Source organism: Rhinatrema bivittatum, chromosome 18 (assembly GCF_901001135.1).
Source record: "Rhinatrema bivittatum chromosome 18, aRhiBiv1.1, whole genome shotgun sequence".
Lineage (NCBI taxonomy): Eukaryota > Metazoa > Chordata > Amphibia > Gymnophiona > Rhinatrematidae > Rhinatrema > Rhinatrema bivittatum.
The window spans coordinates 57,353,312-57,373,963 of record NC_042632.1 but is presented as its reverse complement, the minus strand read 5'-3'; the positions used below and the strand labels follow the sequence as shown (position 1 = coordinate 57,373,963).

Genomic DNA, 20,652 nt, shown 5'->3' with positions numbered 1-20,652 from the left:
ATTGATACAAATGCCTACATGCTAGTAAAATACCTCACCTCGGTCACACACATAGAATTGATCTTCACCAAATACAGACTGCAAATTACAAATAGGGAGACAAACTGGAATGCAAACCCAAAAAAGCCACTCTGCATTTAGTGCAAAACTGAAGAAATGGAAATAAAGCACCTAACAGACTCCCAGGATCTGCAATAATGCACACAAAATAATGTGCAAAAAGTTACACCTGCATTATGGAACTCATTCAAACAGTAACAACCCTATCTATGAAAAGGCAGCAGTACAAATATTACACCAGGCCCTAAACACCAATACACCTCCTATCAGGAAAGCAGAACAAACCACGCTGCTATAGGCAAACAGCTGAGTGCTGTCTTCTTACTGCTGTGGGGAGCCTTGGGACACAGTTTCTGCAGTGGTGACAATAGCAGTATGGCCCTTTCTTCTTCCTGCACGCCCACCAAACATCACTTCCTCTTCCGTGCCGCAGGGGCAGGAAGAAGAAAAGGCCATATTGCTGTTGCTGAGGTCCATGAACTCTACTGCTGTTCCTTTCTGAGCTTGAATGTGCTGATAGCACGGGCAGGAACAGCAGCAGTATTCGTTGAAGAATGTTTTACTTTTCGCTGGAGAGAGGAGAGGGCGGGAAGAGCAGCGGGAGACCCGGAAGTGCACAGCACACCTGCCGGTGTTTGGCGACACACTGGCTGAGAATTGCTGCCTTAGAGCATTGGCTTGTCACATTAACAGAACTAAGCATATAAGCAAGTCCACACAACTCTTCATCTCTGTGACTCTGTAATAGAGCTGGACTTGCAGGATCTCTGCTCTCTGAAGAGGGCCAGCTAAGAGCACTGCTTATGTCACGTAGTGCTAAAGAAGTGATAAATTCAGTAATAGTGCACTGGCAGTTTCTACATCTCATCGAGGCTCAACCTCTATTGAGATATGTAAAGCTGTATATGTATTATATATTGTAATTATTTTATACATAGTGAATTGCTATGAGATTTACGTTATATATGATTTTATTTTTTATTGTCTTATTTTATTGTAAAATGGTGACATAAAAATTAAAATTTTGGTATCTTATAGTAATGTTTTGTGATTTTGTTGTGTCCCGGAGTATCTGGCAAGTTTGCAAATAATAAGTAGTGAAATTAAAAAAAACAAAACAAACTTTTATCTCCAACTACTGCTTGGATTTTGATTCCCACTGTGATGATAAATTTGGGAACCCTAAGAAATCTAATTATTGACTCAAAGGTTTTTTTTTTAACGCCTTCCTTCCAGATCCTGTTTGTGTGAAATAGGACTTCTGGATAGCCCTTAGATTGGGAATCCCCACCATTGAGATTACATTAATTGGTGTTCTCTGTGGACAGAGGAAAAATTAGTCCTACACATCCTCCCATCTCCCCTTAGAGTTCAGAAATGTGTTTCTCATAAATTCTGCAATATGACTGAGGAGGCCTTGCGGGTGCACATTTGTGCAGTGCCTGCTGTGCTTGTGCCTTTCTGGCTCTGGTCAACTACAAATGCTGCCCACAACCAAAGTGCCCCATGAAATGTATTACATTTTCTTCCCAGACACAAAATGAGGGGAAAGCATTAGTCAATCAGGGCCCTAAGTAACATGAGATTTCACTAGAAGTTCAGAGCTTTTTAAAATACAACTATTAATTTTTTGTATGTTTAGTTACTGCATGGCAAAAATACCTTGGCAGTAAGGCCTCACCTGGAGTACTGTGTTCAGTTCTGGAGACCGTATCTCCAAAGGGACAGAGACAGGATAGAGGAGGTCCAGAGAAGGGCGACCAAAAAGGTGGAAGGTCTTCATAAAATGACTTATGAGGAGAGACTGAAGAACCTAAATTTGTATACCCTGGAGGAGAGGAGGAGCAGGGGTGATATGATATAGACTTTCAGATACTTGAAAGGTTTTAATGGTCAACAACAAACCTTTTCCATTGGAAAAAAATCAGTAGAACTAGGGGTCACAATTTGAAGCCCCAGGGAGGAAGACTCAGAACCAATGTCAGGAAGTATTTCTTCACGGAGAGGGTAGTGGATGACTAGAATGCCCTTCGCGGAGGAAGTGGTGGAGACTAAAACTGTGAAGGATTTCAAAGGGGCATGGGATAAACACTGTGGATCCATAAAGGCTAGAGGATGGGAATGAAGAGAAGAGCCATGGGGGTGGATTATTGGAGTGGAGGCTACTTCCTGGTGATTACTACCCTTATTCAATAAGCCTTCACATGGTTAATGCAACTCCAACATTGTTCTCTGCTTCAACAGCAAGGGGAAATGTGGAAAAGAGGATTTGCATTCAGACAACAACCAACAAGGACTGAACTACACAGTCTGGGTAAACAGGTGGGGGTAGCTTGCTTATTGCAGCTGTTACTACCCTAAACCAATTAAGCCTGATACATCACTTTGAATGCATGTACAGTGTTGCTCTCTGCTTCAACTGCAGTGGGAAATGTGGAAAAAGGATTTACATTCAGACATCCAACAAGGCATTGATCTGTGCAGTTTGGGTAAACAAGCATCGGGGTAACTTGCTTGATGCGGCAGTTACTACCCTTCTTACCCATTAAGCCTTATGATTTACCTTGGATGCAACTCCAACATTACTCTCTGCATCAATGGCAGGGGGTGGCAGGAAATTCAAATCAAACAGTTACCAACAAGGGCCCTGAACTTGGTATTCGGTGAAACATCTGCGATGTGATGTGTGACCACGCCCCCCCCCCCCCCCCCCCTTGACGTCACTGGGAGCCCCGGCGACGGTTGAAGAGCGTTTTCTTTTCGCTTGTTAACAATTTTAATTAGAAATGTTCATTGTATTAGGCTATGGAAATTTATTTCCTGCTATTCTGTTTAATGTAAACCGGTATGATTTACATCGGATGTAAGAATGTCGGTATATAAAAATTATAAATAAATAAATAAATAACAGATAAGTCTGGGAAAATAAGTGTGGGAGCTTGCTGGGCAGACTGGATTGTTCTTTTTCTGCTGTCATTTCTGTTTCTTTGTAAGATTGGATTCCCCCACTCCTTGGTGCTGGTGTCTTTAAACAATGCCTTTTTCTGGTGTGGTATTAGCTTCTGACAGACACTTGCCGAACTTGGATTAGATTGCAGAGACCATTTTTTCACCTGAGCACTGGCATATTCTAAGATTTAATGAAAATATAAGATTGTTTCTCTGTGAAAGGAACTGTAATGTACACCAAAGGAAGAATTAAAATAGATGTGCTTTTGTGGAATCATACTGCACTATCCCTCTATGCATATCTTCAAAATCTTTCCTATTTCCAGCTGTCAGAGCATTCATTGAACATGTATCAGATTGTGACTTTTTGTACAAGGTTATATAGCGTGCTGATGTATGTATACTGTTTTATCTTTTCCCATTTATAGAAAAAGTCGCATGGAAGCGAGCTGTGCGAGGTGTGAGAGAGATGTGCGATGTATGTGAGACAACTCTCTTCAATATCCACTGGGTTTGTCGAAAATGTGGCTTTGGTGTGTGTTTGGACTGTTACCGACTGAGGAAGAACCGTCCCCGTAGTGGTAAGAAATGTGACCTAATTAAGCTCTGTAGTGGTAAATATCTAGGGCTTACAGTTTTTGGGATATTTTTGTTTTAACATTTTCAGTCTAGTTCCCAAAATCAAGAAAGCACTAGAGTGCAAACATTATTGGACAGTACGTTTGATATCGTTTGTTAGACACTGTCACATGGGGTCTACATCTCAAATCTGTATGTCACTATTTCTAATGTCATTCCTTGCTCATTTTCTTGTTCCCAGAAAAGCTGTTCCTTTTTAGTTCCATGAAGCAATTGTGTGTGAAGTGTAAATCCTTGAATCTGAAGTCCTGTCTGCAAGGTCTCCTCTTTCCGTTATCACAGGAGATGGTCTCATAAAATAAATGTGTGTGAGAAAATGTGTAAGCTGTCTTTGGCTTGCTGGAGGACAGAGTAGTCTGGACTCTGGCCTTTTCTCCTCAATCAGCTTTATATAGAAAAACAGACAAAGTCTACTTATCTTAGCAGTGCTAAATCAAAAGGTTACAGCAATAGGTCAGTCTTACAATAGGAACTGTTTTCTCCTCGTCCCTTGGGCCTCGTATTCTTTCCTGGGCCTACTTTCTTATTTCTCTGCTTAGGGAAACATTCTGTGACCAGAACTTCCTTCTGGGCTGCCTTCAGATGGTCTCTTAAGGGGATTTTGATATGCAATCCCAAGTTTATAGTGTACTTTATTAGGACTGGTCAGTTACAGTGCAGAGTGAGAAAAGAGCGAAAGCGTAGAACAAAAACTTACAATTGTGGAGACTGATGATTATAAAGAAGAGCTAAGTGCATTTTGGTGATTTATCTTCAGGTATGATGGTCTCAATTTAAATCATATTGATGCTTTTGTTTTTAATGGCTTTTAATGTTGTACCCTGCCTGGAACATTGTGATCAGTGTGGGTTATAAATTTTTAAATAAATTGCATACATTCATAGAACTAGGAACAGTTGCAGTGTTCCATGCTGGTCTGGCAGAGGATGTTTCTTAATATGTATTATGCTATGAATGACTGAACAATGAAGGAGGTTTAATTTTTAAGACTTGTGTTCTACTTCTTATAATTATAGAGCTGTATTGGACTCCTCTTTCTCTTGTTTCAGAGGGAGAAGAGACAGGAGATGAAGAGGTTTTCTCTTGGTTAAAATGTGCAAAAGGACAATCTCATGATCCAGAGAACCTCATGCCAACTCAGATCATTCCTGGCACTGGTAAGTTTTTTTTTGTCACTCCTTTCATTGCTGAACTGCTTCTGGATATCCTTTTTTTTTTTTTTAGTTGTAAGATACCTTGCTGATTATAGATTATCAGGAAATGGTAGACCCATGGCGAGATAAAAATATACCATATTAGAAGATATGTGCCATGCTGGGTCAGACCAAATCAAGCCCAGCATCCTAATTCCAAAAGTGACCAGTCCATGCCACTTGGAAGTACCTGACAGATCCCAATAGAAAAGTTGTTTCCATATCACTCTGAGAAGTAAAAGGCAGAGACACGAAAATTTATCTGGCTGCTAATTTATGAACCTGACCTTCACATTCTCTGGAAACAAATTTCATAGCTTAATAGTTTGCTGACTAAAAGTAAAAATGTCTTAAATTGGTTTTAAATCTTCCTCTAGTTAGTTCAATGGAGATTCCCCTGGTATTAATGCTAGTGGAAAGAGTAAATAACCTTTCCCTATTAACTTCCACACCATGAATTTTTTTATAAAGCTCTATCATATCCCCTTTCAGTCATTTCTTCTTCAAGCTAAAGAGCCCTAAATTGTTTAGGCCTAATCTATTAATGTTTTGCATCTAACTTGACAGTACTTACGTTATTTCCTGTTCTCATTTAGACTTGGTTTCCATTTTTTTTTTTTTTTTTTTAAAGAAGCCTATTTGAACCAGCCTTATATAGGCCAATTTCCCTACTGAACTGTGATCTCAAGATATTAGCTTACATACTTGCAGATCGCTTAAGTGCTGTTATTTCCTCTTTTATATCTTCGTAAAAGGGAGAGTGGCTGGGACCCATGTTATCAAATTGATTACAGCTATGGACATATGTAAAGATAACACTCCCGCAGTTGTTATAAAGTTTGACTCGGAAAAAGCCTTTGTTAGAGTGTAATGGTCTTATATGTTCTCTGAGGACCAGCAGGATGTTAGACTTTGACTAAACACACTGAGCATACCCAGCATGCCCTATACCAGAAGTCCACACGAGGTCCAGCCTCTTCCTTTCTGTGGAGCTGTAAGCCTCGTGGTCTGATTGAACTCACTTTGGCTGTTTCTGGTCTAGTGGAAAACTATTTTTCATCATGGTTTTTTTTTACGATTTTTGGTATAGTTCCATCGCCAGATCCCTCTCGATGCTTCCCTGTAGTGTCCTAGTCAGGGTTTTTGGCTTTTCTGGTACGTTTCCTTTTGTGGTTGATTTCCCCCGCCGCCTTCATTTCTTGTCCGCGGCCCATTTTCTTTCGTTCCGTCATGGCCACGTCCAGTTTTCATTGATGCCCCCAGTGCCCGAGGACCATGTCCATTATGGATCCTCACGAGATGTGTCCTCTGCCTCGCAGTATCGATTAACGTCTGGGATTGTTGCTTGTGCGCTCAAATGACCTTGAAGGGACGTCTGCTTCATTTTGACAAGATGGCTCAGCTCTTCGGATCAAGGCATCAGCATTGATGGACCTTGGAGCCACACCAATGGACACCATGCCATTGACATTGGGTGGACCGTTGGTGCCATCAGCGAATAGGTGTGCCGAAGACAAACCATTGTCAATCTCCTCCAAGCTGAGGACGCTGGGTTTATTGGCCTCTGCATTGGGGAGAAACTGGGCCGAGCATCGAGGGAAGCCTAAAAAGCATTGGCACCTGTCCCTGTCGATGCGAGATACCACCAAAGCGACCCCGCAGCGAGGAGGGCCCATCCTCTGTTGATGCCGGGGGTCCACAATGGTCTCCACTCATCCCAGTGCCAGTCGCTGATCCACTATGTGGGTCTGAAGATCTGGTCACCCCCTCCTTCCTCCCAGTCAGTGTTGGAATCAGCAACGTTTGAGGAGGAGCTGGAGTGTCTGGTCCAGCTGGTGTTGGATCAGACACTGCAGGGCATCAGACCTGTGGCACTGAAGGGACCAGAGCAGGTGCTTCCAGTCAACCAACTACTAGAGAAGCTCAACAAGCTTATCAATGCATTACCGATCCAGCTGGTGCCGGTTCCAGGGATGGCACCGGTGCCCAATGACTTATCCACCTTATACTAAGGATGAATTGCCACTACTCCGGCTGCCGGAAGATAAGAAAAAGAGGTCTCAGCACCCCTCACCCATGAGGTGTTGGGCCAGGGGCTCCCAGTGCTTCCGGCCCTACAGAAACTCATCATTTCAGTCATCTCGGCCCTCAGGAAGGCCTCAGTCCTTTCGGAACAGACAACCAAAAATATTTTAAATGCATGGGTTTTTCCCTTTTCTTTAAATGCGTTAGCTCAAGTAGATGAAAGGGATATTCCTGGAAATTTTAACATCTTTTATTAAACTCGAGTAGGAAGGAGTGTGGTTTTGTCTAAATTATTTCAGAGACCTCACCAACTATCGTCTTTATCTATACACGGTAACCCACAATTTATCCCGAGGATACACGACCAGGTCTTTAAAATTTGGAGGGCCAAGGGGCTAAGTAATATGCAACAAGTCCTAATTGGAGACACAGCAGTAAGAACATAAGAAATTGCCATGCTGGGTCAGACCAAGGGTCCATCAAGCCCAGCATCCTGTTTCCAACAGAGGCCGAACCTGGCAATTACCCAAACACTAAGAAGATCCCATGCTACTGATGCAATTAATAGCAGTGGCTATTCCCTAAGTAAACTTGATTAATAGCCGTTAATGGACTTCTCCTCCAAGAACTTATCCAAACCTTTTTTGAACCCAGCTACACTAACTGCACTAACCACATCCTCTGGCAACAAATTCCAGTGCTTTATCGTGTGTTGAATGAAAAAGAATTTTCTCCGATTGGTTTTAAATGTGCTACTTGCTAACTTCATGGAATGCCCCTTAGTCCTTCTATTATCCGAAAGTGTAAATAACCGATTCACATCTACTCATTCCAGACCTCTCATGATCTTAAAGATCTCTATCATATCCCCCCTCAGCCATCTCTTCTCCAAGCTGAACAGCCCTAACCTCTTCATCCTTTCCTCATAGGTGAGATGTTCCATTCCCTTTATCATTTTGGTTGCCCTTCTCTGTACCTTCTCCATTGCAACTATATCATTTTTGAGATGCGGCGACCAGAATTGTATACAGTATTCAAGGTGCGGTCTCACCATGGAGCGATGTAGAGGCATTATGACATTTTCCGTTTTATTATCCATTCCCTTCCTAATAATTCCTAACATTCTGTTTGCTTTTTTGACTGCTGCAGCACACTGAGCCGACTATTTTATCCACTCTGATGCCTAGATCTTTTTCCTGGGTGGTAGCTCCTAATATGGAACCTAACATCGTGTAACTACAGCAAGGGTTATTTTTCCCTATATGCAACACCTTGCACTTGTCCACATTAAATTTCATCTGCCATTTGGATGCCCAATCTTCCAGTCTTGCAAGGTCCTTCTGCAATGTATCGCAATCCGCTTGTGATTTAACTACTCTGAATAATTTTGTATCATCCGCAAATTTGATAACCTCACTCATCGTATTCCTTTCCAGGTCATTTATATATATATATATTGAAAAGCACCGGTCCAAGTACAGATCCCTGAGGCACTCCACTGTTTACCCTTTTCCACTGAGAAAATTGACCATTTAATCCTACTCTGTTTCCTGTCTTTTAACCAGTTTGTAATCCACGAAAGGACATCGCCTCCTATCCCATGACTTTTTAGTTTTCTTAGAAGCCTCTCATGAGGGACTTTGTCAAATGCGATATCCAACTAATTCTACCGATAGATGACACAATAGAGAAAACATTAAATCTAGCTAACATGTACCTAAGCATTATAAAACAACTACTGACACAAATGGAACTTGTTATTAATATTGATAAAACAGAATTCCTACACCTAGAACGGAAAAATACTGAAATCAGCCAAACCTCAATAATCCTCAAAGACAACCAGAAAATTGAACTAGCTGAAAAAGTACGTAACCTTGGAATAATAATGGACCCTGAAATCAATCAAAAACAGCACATATCACTAAAAGTAAAGGAAGGATACGCAAAACTGATGGTAGTCAGAAAACAGCCTATGGCTGTTATTTGTTTACTACCTATATAACTGTTATATGTAAAGCCTGTTGCTAATTTATTGTTTACTGTAAACCGAGGTGATGTATAACTATACGTACCGCGGTATATAAGAATCTCTAAATAAATAAATAAATAAAACTAAAACCACTACTAACTCAAAATGATTTCCGAACAATTCTACAGGCACTAATTTTCTCCAGCACGGATTACTGTAATGCCCTGCTGCTAGGACTACCTAATACAACATTAAGACCACTTCAAATACTCCAGAACACAGCAGCTAGAATACTAACCGGAAAAAGGAGGAGGGACCACATAACCGAAACCCTAGCGGAACTACATTGGTTACCAATGGAACACAGAATTAAATACAAAACCCTATGTACCATCCATAAACTAATTCATGATGAGAAATCAGACTGGTTAAACACAGCATTACGGGTACACGTCCCACACAGAAATTTGCGATCAGCAAATAAAGCACTCCTAACCATCCCTTCAGTTAAAACAGCAAGACTAACCCAAGTGAGGGAAAGGGCCTTATCATTAGCAGGACCCACAATTTGGAACACAATGCCTCCAGAGATCAGATTACAAAGTGATCTCAAGGCATTTAAGAAAAGTTTAAAAACATGGCTTTTTAAACAGGCATTTTACAAGGAGATGGGAGAATAGAAATTATTCAGGAATAAGCAGATAAGCACCGACACACAGTACTTAGGACGATACAGTAGAGTAGTCTACATCACAACTAGCATATTGATAACACTATGTATGATAAATTTACCTGAAAAGCACTTTCAGTACACTCGGTCATGACCCACTTCTCTAAAACTTATTTTTTCTAATGATATATTGTAATCGAAACTTTGACGGCACCTGTTGGAATGTACTATAGTACACTTTTACTTATATTAAATATTTGTGCCTACTTGTAAACCGTTGCGATGGTATATAACTTAGCAACAGTATAGAAAAGATTTTAAATAAATAAATAAATCTAAATACACTACATCTACCGGTTCACCTTTATCCATATGTTTATTAACCCCTTAAAAAAAATGCAGCAGATTTGTTAGGCGAGACTTCACTTGGATAAATCCATGTTGACTGTTTTCCATTAAACCACATCGTTCTATATGCTCTACGATTTTGATCTTGAGAATAGTTTCCACTATTTTTCCCGGCACTGAAGTCGGGCTCACTAGTCTATAGTTACCCGGATCGCCCCTGGAGCCTTTTTTAAATATTGGGGTTACATTGGCTACCCTCCAGTCTTCAGGTACAATGGATGATTTTAATGATAGGTTACAAATTTTAACTAATAGATCAGAAATTTCATTTTTTGAGTTCCTTCAGTACCCTAGGATGCATACCATTCGGTCCAGGTGATTTGCTACTCTTTAGTTTGTCAATCTGGCCTACCACATCTTCCAGGTTCACAGCGATTTCGTTCAGTTCATCTGACTCATCATCCCTGAAAACCATCTCCGGTACTGGTATCTCCCCAACATCCTCATTAGTAAACATGGAAACAAAGAATTCATTTAGTCTTTCTGCAATGGTCTTATCTTCCCTAAGAGCCCCTTTAACCCCTTGGTCATCTAAAGGTCCAATCAACTCCCTCACAGGTTTCTTGCTTTGGATATATTTTAAAAAAATTTTATTATGAGTTTTTGCCTCTATGGCCAACTTCATTTCAAATTCTCTCTTCGCCTGTCTTATCAATGTTTTACACTTAACTTGACTACATAGTTTCCAGTTATTTCACCCGCATTTCTTCTTATCTCACAAAGAGTTTTATGCCTATTTGCAGCTTAGACATTACATTAAGGAACGACTGACCCAAAATCCAGGATTTGGAGATAATGAATTTTTGGAAGGCATTTTATTTAGAGAAGGGAAAAAGAAATGCTCATGTGCGAATTTGAATAAGGCGTTACAGGGGATTATGAGAGATGAGGAATTTTTAACTTGTGCAAATACATGGACTAAATTTCAAGGAATAGAGATAACAGCATTAGAACTGAGGAAATGCTTCAGTAAAATAAAAGTAAGCACAGAAAATATGGTATTGCAGGAAAAGCAATTTAAATTTTTTCATCAAACGTACCTTTCTCAAACTAGAGCTTTCAAGGTTGGGATTTGCACCACAGACATTTGTATTAAATGCTGTAAATTGAAAGGGGATTATCTACATGGGTTTTGGAATTGAGAAAAAATTCAGTGTTTCTGGAATGATCTAAAAAATATATTTCTGCTAACATGCTGAATTCTTTACCAATATGCCCAAGGATCTGGCTTTTTGGGATATATATAAACAATCTTTAGTCAGTATGAGTCGGGCACAAAGTTTGTTTATGGTAAAATATTACTTCTATTACAGGTTCTCTTGAAAATTCTTTAAAATTATGGGAAATATATCTTGCTTCTATACAACAGCTCCTAACCTATATGAGTTTATCTCTAAACCAAGCAAAAACAGAAATACACCTAATATGCAATAAAATGGACAACAGGAGAATACTGAATATAAAAAATATACAGCCTAAGTATGCTATAGTCAATGAAGTAAGAGACTTAGGAGTGATCATAGATAGGGAAATGAATTTAAAGAAATTTATCAATATGCTGATCAAAGATAGATTTTTAAACTTTAAGTCTTGAAGAAACTGAAACCTTTCTTACATACCAATGATTTTAGAACCGTTCTACAAGCGCTGATTTTTAAAAAAATGGATTATTGTAACGCTCTGTTGTTAGGCCTCACAGTATCTATTAGGCCCCTCCAACTCTTCCAAAATGCAGCTGCACAAATATTAATGAATAGTAGAAAATATGATCATATAACACCAATCCTGAAAGAATTACATTGGCTACCAATCACATACAGAATTTAGTTTAAAGTCCTATCATTAATCCACGCAACGCTATTTAATGACAAATTGGAATGGTTCAGTGCAGCTCTTCATTTCCATACACCACAACGGAATTTGCGTTCAGCAAACATAGGCTTACTGACAATACCATTTCCCAGACTGGCGCATTTAAATAGCGTAAGAGAAAGAGCTTTATCTCTAGCAGGACCCAAATTATGGAACTCATTACCACCGGAATTAAGGGCTAGAGGTGAATCTGCAGACATTTAAAAAGAAACTGAAAACTTGGCTACTCCAACAAGCATTCACCTGACCAAATCTGATACCTCGATCTACTGATAAATGCTGAAATATAATAGTCTTAAGCTAATGCTTTTATTTTATTTCATCATTGTTTTGGTTTATGATGTAATGATTTTTAGGATAGCTTGATCTGTTTTTATTTTAATGCATTTTTAATTTATTTTTGTTTCTAATGTATATTTTATTAATGATGTATTTTATTAATTTTAATTAAGTGCATTCCTAATCTCTGGAGCCAGTGCTTGCATAAAAGCTTGCCAAATTTCCAAAATATAAGCCAACTTTTTTTTTAACTACATATTTTTCATTGTAAGAATTTGAATTAAAGTAATTTAAGCATTCTAGTTTTCCATTCACTTAAACATGTGCTATCAATAACTAACCATTCAGACAGAATTGTCTTTTTGGCTACTAAACTATTTATTTTTAAATACCGATATTCGTGGTAACATACTGCTTTACAACATAATAATAAACATTAAAATTAACAGGGTCCATCAAGCCCAGTAGCCTGTCTCCAACAGCAGCCAATCCAAGTCATAAGTATCTGCAAGTACCTAAACATTAAATAGATCCCATGTTACTGATGCTGGCAGCAAGCAGTGGCTATTCCCTAAGTCAACTTTACTAATAGCAGTTTATGGACTTTTCCTCCAGGAACTTATCCAAACCTTTTTTAAACCCAGCTACACTAGCTGGCTTAACCACATCCTCTGGCAATGAATTACAGAGCTTAATTGTTCAGTGAGTGAAAAATGGAATGCAATTTATAGTTTCTAATTATGATTATAATCTATAATTTAAAATTTAGAGTGTGTTCTAAAATACTCAGTTTGATATAAGTTGTAATAATCATCAGCATCTTTAGCAGTGGTGTTATTACGTTGAAGTGTTTTTTTTCTTAGTAGCATGCTGTTGGCTATACGCCCATGATAAATATGGGTATGCTGTAACATTTCTGAGGGAAGGAGTAAGGGATAGGCAGGTAATGGGAGGAGTTCCAAAATGGATAAAGTAGTTGTTATTGGAATTTGGGGTGCAAGTTGGTGCTCTTATGTTATTCACTGTTTACATTGAAAACTTTAATAAAAATGGTTATACAAAAAAAAGTTATCTCTTACAGGATCCTTTAACCATGCTGGTGGAAGCTAATTTTAAACAATCTCTATACCTCATGCAGACCCCTGCAATTGCAGTTTTTACTTTTTCTAATTTTCTCTTTTTCTCAGTCTTCCCTCCAAAAGAAAAATGTACTGCAGTCATTTTCTTTAATATTTTCTTTATTTTGGTTGTTAGATTTGATTGCATTATGGTTGCTATAACCAAGTGGTCCCCACTTTCATTTCCCTTTGCACCAGGTCTTATGGGCATCGAAATGGCAGATGAAATTTAATATGGACAAGTGCAAGGTGATGCATATAGGGAAAAATAACCCTTGCGGTGGTTACACGATGTTAGGTTCCATATTAGGAGCTACCTCCCAGGAAAGAGATCTAGGCATCATAGGGGACAAAACATTGAAGTCGTCGGCTCAGTGTCCTGCAGCAGTCAAGAAATGTGTAACTTGATGTGTGGCTGAAAAAAAGAAAAGAAACTATATAAAAATAAGAAGTACTTAAACCCATCTTAACCATCTTAAAAAGTAATCTGCAAAGTAGAAGAGAAAGTTGACAGAGAGATGGAAGTGGCTGAGGCAGACAATGGTAACAAAGAAGAGAAGGGTGGCAGAATTCATAAAGTTTGCTAGATATTGCGCAGCTCAGTGTGTACAGTGAAGCTTCTATATACAGTGACAGAATTGTTTGCAGGTATTATCATATTTAGTTGTATGTTGGTAATGTACAAAACATGTCAAGCAGAAAAGATCTCAACAGTAGAGCAGTCTTCCTTTTCACTGCATGAGAATTTCAGACAGTAAACTTTAACCATTAAAATAATTTATTTTATTATAAAGCTACATAAGAGGCTAGGTAAAAATATATCTGCAGAAACAAAATGAATTGTCCTTTAACTTGTAACAATTTTCTTTCTAGCTCTCTACACAATTGGAGATATGGTGCATGCTGCCCGAGGGAAATGGGGCATTAAAGCCAATTGTCCATGTATTAATCGACAAAACAAGGCAGTTCTAAGGCCAGCAGTGACCAATGGACTGTCCCAGGTACGTGACCTATGTGAGAATTAGAAAAAGTTAAATTCTGATGGCACCACCATAGTCTTGCACTTGATCATATGCCGATGCTCAGCTCCAAATAAATGGAGTCTTCCAAAGCTTTCTGGGAAAGTGTAAATTCCTGATGGTTTCCATACTGCTACCCTGCAGCGTCCCCTGGAAATGTCAGATACATATTGAAGAAATCTTTCTCTTCCCCTCTCCCCATACTTTTCTGGCCTCTGCCAAAAAAATCCTTTTCTTTCACTTAAGTTTTTGATGCATGTCAGTTTAATTTTCTTCTTTGACAATCCTGCCTACTCTTTTTCCTGATGTGACACTTAGCCAAAGCTGCTGCTTCTGTTTGAATGGCCTAATTTAGAGAAACGTTTCTTCATTTCATTTTGCTTAATCAATTTTCCTCACCATGTCAAAGAAATGGGCCACGTCTTCAAACTCTGTCCGAAGTGCAACAAAGGTTGTCCATCGCTGATCATCTTGAGGCTTGCTACATCAAATCATACTGTGACAACTAGCAAGGATGTCTCTTGAGTGGGTTAGGTACAGAAGGCCAAGCATCTTGCATTTCTTGCTGCTGAAAAAGTAAATTTCATTGACCGAGGCCTTTAAGGCTCAATATGAGGACCATAACATAAGAAATGCCATACTGGGTCAGACTAAGGGTCCATCAAGCCTGTCTCCAACAGCAGTCAATCCAAGTCACAAATACCTGCAAGTACCCAAATATTAAATAGATCCCATGTTACTAATGCCAGCAGCAAGCAGTGGCTATTCCCTAAGTCAACTTTACTAATAGCAGTTTATGGACTTTTCTTCCAGGAACTTATCCAAACCTTTTTTAAACCCAGCTACACTAGCTGTCTTAATCACATGCTCTGGCAATGAATTCCAGAGCTTAATTGTTCAGTGAGTGAAAAATAATTTTCTTGATTTGTTTTAAATGTGCTACATGCGCTACGTGCTAACTTCATGGAATGCCCCCTAGTCCTTCTATTATTCGAAAGTGTAAATAATCGATTCACATCGACTCGTTCAAGACCTCTCATGATTTTAAAGACCTCTATCATATCCCCCCCTCAGTCGTCTCTTCTCCAAGCTGAAAAGTCCTAACCTCTTTAGTCTTTCCTCAAAGGGGAGCTGTTCCATTCCCCTTATCATTTTGGTTGCCCTTCTCTGTACCTTCTCCATTGTAACTATATCTTTTTTGAGATGCAGCGACCAGAATTGTACACACTATTCAAGGTGCGGTCTCAACATGGAGCGATACAGAGGCATTATGACATTCTCCGTTTTATTCACTATTCCCTTCCTAATAATTCCTAACATTGTTTGCTTTTTTGACTGCTGCAGCACACTGAGCCGACAATTTCAATGTGTTATCCACTATGACGCCTAGATCTATTTTCTGGGTGGTAGCTCCTAATATGGAACCCAACATTGTGTAATTATAGCATGGGTTATTTTTCCCTACATGCAACACCTTGCACTTGTCCACATTAAATTTCATCTGCCATTTGGATACCCAATCTTCCAGCCTTGCAAGGTCCTCCTGCAATTAATTTATCATTATCCACTTGAGATTTAACTACTCTGAATAATTTTGTATCATCTGCAAATGTGATCAGCTCACTAGTCGTATTCCTTTCCAGATCATTTATAAATATATTAAAAAGCACTGGTCCCAGTACAGATCCCTGAGGCACTCCACGGTTTATCTTTTTCCACTGTGAAAACTGATCATTTCATTCTACTCTGTTTCCTCTCTTTTAAACATTTTGCAATCCACAAAAGGACATTGCATCCTATCCCATGACTTTTTAATTTTCTTAGAAACCTCTAATGAGGGACTTTGTTAAAAACACCTTCTGAAAATCCAAATACATCACATCTACTGGTTCACCTTTATCCACATGTTTATTAACCCCTTCAAAAGAAACGAAGCAGATTTGTGAGGCAAGTCTTGCCTTGGGTAAATCCATGCTGGCTGTGTCTCATTAAATTATTTCTATCTAAATATTCTGTGATTTTATTCTTTATAACAGTTTCCATGATTTTTCCCGACACTGAGGTCAGGCTCACCAGTCTATAGCCTCCTGGATCACTGTAGAGCCTCACTGATTACTAGATGGTGAAGACCATTCACTTTGAAGCTGAAAGTTAAAAGTACCACTGGAAATCCAGTGAAAACTTTGTGGTAGAGGGTTAAATGCTTTTGAAAAATTGATCTTACATGTCTCTAATAATAAAGGCCTGATCTCAATTATTTATAAAATAAAAACATAACTTGCCATACAGGGTCAGACCGAGGGTCCATCAAGCCCAATATCCTGTTTCCAATAGTGACCAATCCAGGTCACAAGTACTTGGCAAAATCCGAAAAGTAAATAGATCCCATGCTACTATTATGTAATGATAAGTAGTGGCTATTTATAACATTTTATTGACTTCCCCAAAAATGTATCCAAACCATTTTTAAACCCAGCTATGCCTACTGCCCTAACCATTTCCTCTGGTCATGAATTCCTGAGCTTAATTGTGCATTGAGTGAGCGAGAATTTTCTCTGATTTGTTTGGAATGTGCTACTTACTAACTTCATGAAATGTTCCCTAGTCTCTGTATTTTTTCAAAGAGTAAATATTCGATTTATTTATTATTTATTTATTTATAATTTTTATATACCGACATTCTTACATCCGATGTAAATCATACCGGTTTACATTAAACAGAATAGCAGGAAATAAATTTCCATAACCTAATACAAAGAACATTTCTAATTAAAATTATTAACAAGCGAAAAGGAAAGTAACATTTAACTATTCTATTACATTCATGATTTTTAGACCTCTATCACATTCCCTCTCAGACATCTTTTGTCCAAGCTGAACAGATCCAATCTCTTCAGCCTTTCCTCATAGGGGAGCTGTACCATCCCCTTTATCAGTTTGGTTGCCCTTCTCTATACCTTTTCCAATGCAACTATATCTTTCTTTAGAGATGCAGCTACCAGAACTGCACATAGTACTCTAGGCCTAATCATGGAGCGATTATAGAGGGTTTGATATTTTCCTTTTTATTCTCCATTCCTTTTTTAAATAATTCCTAATGTTTGCTTTTTTTTTTTTTTTTTTATTGCCACTGCACATTAAACAGAGGATTCAAAGTATTGTCTGCTATGTTGCTTTTCCTGGGTGGTGACTTCTAATTTGAAACCTAACATCGTGTAACTACAGTGTGGATTACTTTCCCCTATGTGCATCACCTGTCCACATTAAATTTAATTTGCCATTTAAATGCCTAACCTTGCGGGATCCTCCTGGAATTTTTCACAATTCACTTGTTTAACAACTCAGAATAATTTTGTATTTGCAGATTTAATCATTTCACTCGTTCCCTTTTCCAGATCATTTATAAATATAATAAAAAGTACTAATCCCTGGGGCCCTCCGCTGTTACTCTTAACCATTTAGTCCTACTGTCTGCTTCCTATCTTTTACCAGTTTGTAATCCACAATAAGATATTTCCTCCTGGCCCATGATTTTTTAATTTTCTCAGGAGTCTCTCATGGGGCACTTCTGAAAATCCAAATACACTACATCCACCATCACTCACACATTTATTCATCCCTTCAAATAACGTAGCAGATTTCCCTTGTGTTATCCATGCTGGCTGGGTCCCATTAAACTGTGTCTTTCTATATGATCTGTGATTTTGCTCTTTAGAATAGTTTCCACGATTTTTCCCAGCACTAAAGTATGACTCTTGGGTCCATAGTTTCCTGGATTAACCCTGAGCCCTTTTTAAAGATCAGGTACATTGGCCACCCTCCAGTCTTCAGGCATGGTCGACGATCCCAATGATAGGTTACAGATTACCAGTCCGATGTAAACCATTTACTTTGTTTACTGCACCTTTTAGGTTTTTTTTCTATTTTCCTCATTTTATCAAAGTCTCCATGTTGAAAGTTTAATGTTAGAGTTGTAGATTTACTTAATGTTCTCCCGGTGATTATGTCAAATTTGATCGCACTATGACAGGGGTGGGCAATTCCAGTCCTCGAGGGCCGCAAACCGGTCGGGTGTTCAGGATATCCCTAATGAATATGCATGAAAACGATTTACATGCGACTGAGGCAGAGTGCATGCAGATCTCTCTCGTGCATATTCATTAGGGATATCCTGAAAACCCGACCGGTTTGCGGCCCTCAAGGACTGGAATTGCCCATCCCTGCACTATTTATTTATGTATTTAACACTTTTATATACCGACCTTCATGAAAAAAATTCACATCAGATCGGTTTACATATAACAGGGGGATAACATTGATCAACCATTTAACAAGAAGCGGAAGTTACATATAACAAGGAGGTAGAACTTGGTGTGGCTAGGGTAGCCTAAGGTAAAGGACAGAGTATCTGAATAAATTAAACAAATGCATAAATTATAACGTTTAAGCTAGGCGAGGCACCTAGTCAGGAAGGTGGAGTCTTGTCTGGTTGGGTATTGAAGGTTTTGAGAGTTAAGGGAAGGCTTGGAGGAAAAGCCTATGATGATTGTTGCTGAGCAGCTCCACCACCATTACCTCTTGCCTTGAATCCTGAGTGCAACTAAGAGTTAGATCTAAAATGGCTCCCCTTCTCGTCAGTTCTGGGACCAACTGCTCCATGTAGTAGTCATTTATTCCATCTAGAAACTTTACCTCCATAGCATGTCCTGATGTCAAATTTACCCAGTCAGTATTGGGGTAATTGAAATCTCCCATTATTACTGTGCTAGCAAATTTATTAGCTTCCCTAATCTCTGTTAGCATTTCATCATCTGTTCATTTTGGTCAGATGGACAGTAATATACCCCCACTGCTACACTCTTTCCCATTACACATGGAATTTCCACCCATAAGGAATCTACCGTGCATTTAATTTCCTGCAGTATCTTTATCTTATTGGATGCTGTGCCATCCCTAACATGGAGTGCACTCCCTCCTCCACCAGGTTGATCTACACTAGCATTGTGATATAATTTGTACCCTGGTAAAGCAGTGTCCCGTTGGTTATCCTCCTTCCACCAAGTCTCTGAGATGCCAATTATGTCTGCCTCTTCATTCATTGCTAAGCATTCTAACTCTCCAATCTTACTTTTTAGACTTTTGGCATTAGCATACTGATATTTCAAAGTATATTTTTTTGTTGTTAATCTGCTTATCACTTGACAGGGGTATTTTGGAATATTTTAACTTTCTTCTTATAGGCACTTATATACTATTGCCTTTATTGGAACTTCTCTATCAGGGTGCTCTAACTCCCATTTCTTTAGTATCCTTTGAAGATACCTTCCTTCTAACCATGTGCTGCTGAGTGACTCTCTGCTTTCTCCCATGTTCTAATTTAAAAGCTGCTCTCTCCTTTTTGAAGGTTAGCATCAGCAGCCTGTTTCCACCCTGGTTAAGGTGAAGCCCATCCCTTCGGAATAGGTTCCCTGTTCCCCAAAATATTGCCTAATTCCTAATAAAACTAAAGCCCTTTTCTCTGCACCATCATCTTATCCACACATTGAGACTCTGGAGCTCTGCCTGCCTCTGGTGTCCTGTATGTGGAACAGAAAGCATTTCAGAAAATGCTACCTTGAAGGTTCTGGATTTCAACTTTCTGCCTAAACGAACATAAGAACATAAGAAATTGCCATGCTGGGTCATACCAAGGGTCCATCAAGCCCAGCATCCTGTTTCCAACCGAGGCCAAACCAGGCCACAACCTGGCAATTACCCAAACGCTAAGAAGATCCCATGCTACTGATGCAATTAATAGCAGTGGCTATAACCTAAGTAAACTTGATTAATAGCATTTAATGGACTTCTCCTCTAAGACCTTATCCAAACCTTTTTTGAAGCCAGCTACACTAACTGCACTAACCACATCCTCTGGCAACAAATTCCAGAGCTTTATTGTGCGTTGAGTGAAAAAGAATTTTCTCCGATTAGTCTTAAATGTGCTATTTGCTAACTTCATGGAATGCCCCCTAGTTCTTCTATTATTCGAAAGTGTAAATAACCGAGTCACATCTACTCGTTCAAGACCTCTCATGATCTTAAAGACCTCTATCATATCCCCCCTCAGCCGTCTCTTCTCCAAGCTGAACAGCCCTAACCTCTTCAGCCTTTCCTCATAGGGTAGCTGTTTCATCCCCTTTTATCATTTTGGTTGCCCTTCTCTGTACCTTCTCCATCACAACTATATCTTTTTTGAGATGCAGCAACCAGAATTGTACACAGTATTCAACTTTGCCTCCAGAACCTCCCTCCTCCCATACCTTCCTATGTTATTAGTGCCCACATGGACCACGACAGTCGGCTCCTCTCCAGCACTGTCTAAAACAGGGATGGGCAATTCCAGTCCTTGAGGGCCGCAAACCGGTCGGGTTTTCAGGATATCCCTAATGAATTTGCATGAGAGAGATTT

The 20,652-nt window shown here is 39.2% G+C and overlaps 1 protein-coding gene across 1 annotated transcript in view; it reads left to right on the top strand.

Annotated features, from left to right (window-relative positions):
* KDM3B (lysine demethylase 3B) overlaps positions 1-20,652 on the top strand; it is a 278,360-nt gene that overhangs the window by 153,023 nt on the left and 104,685 nt on the right. The window contains 3 exon segments of the mRNA XM_029583992.1: positions 3,438-3,590; positions 4,698-4,805; positions 14,059-14,186. Of these exon segments, the coding sequence (XP_029439852.1) occupies positions 3,438-3,590; positions 4,698-4,805; positions 14,059-14,186 (389 nt within the window).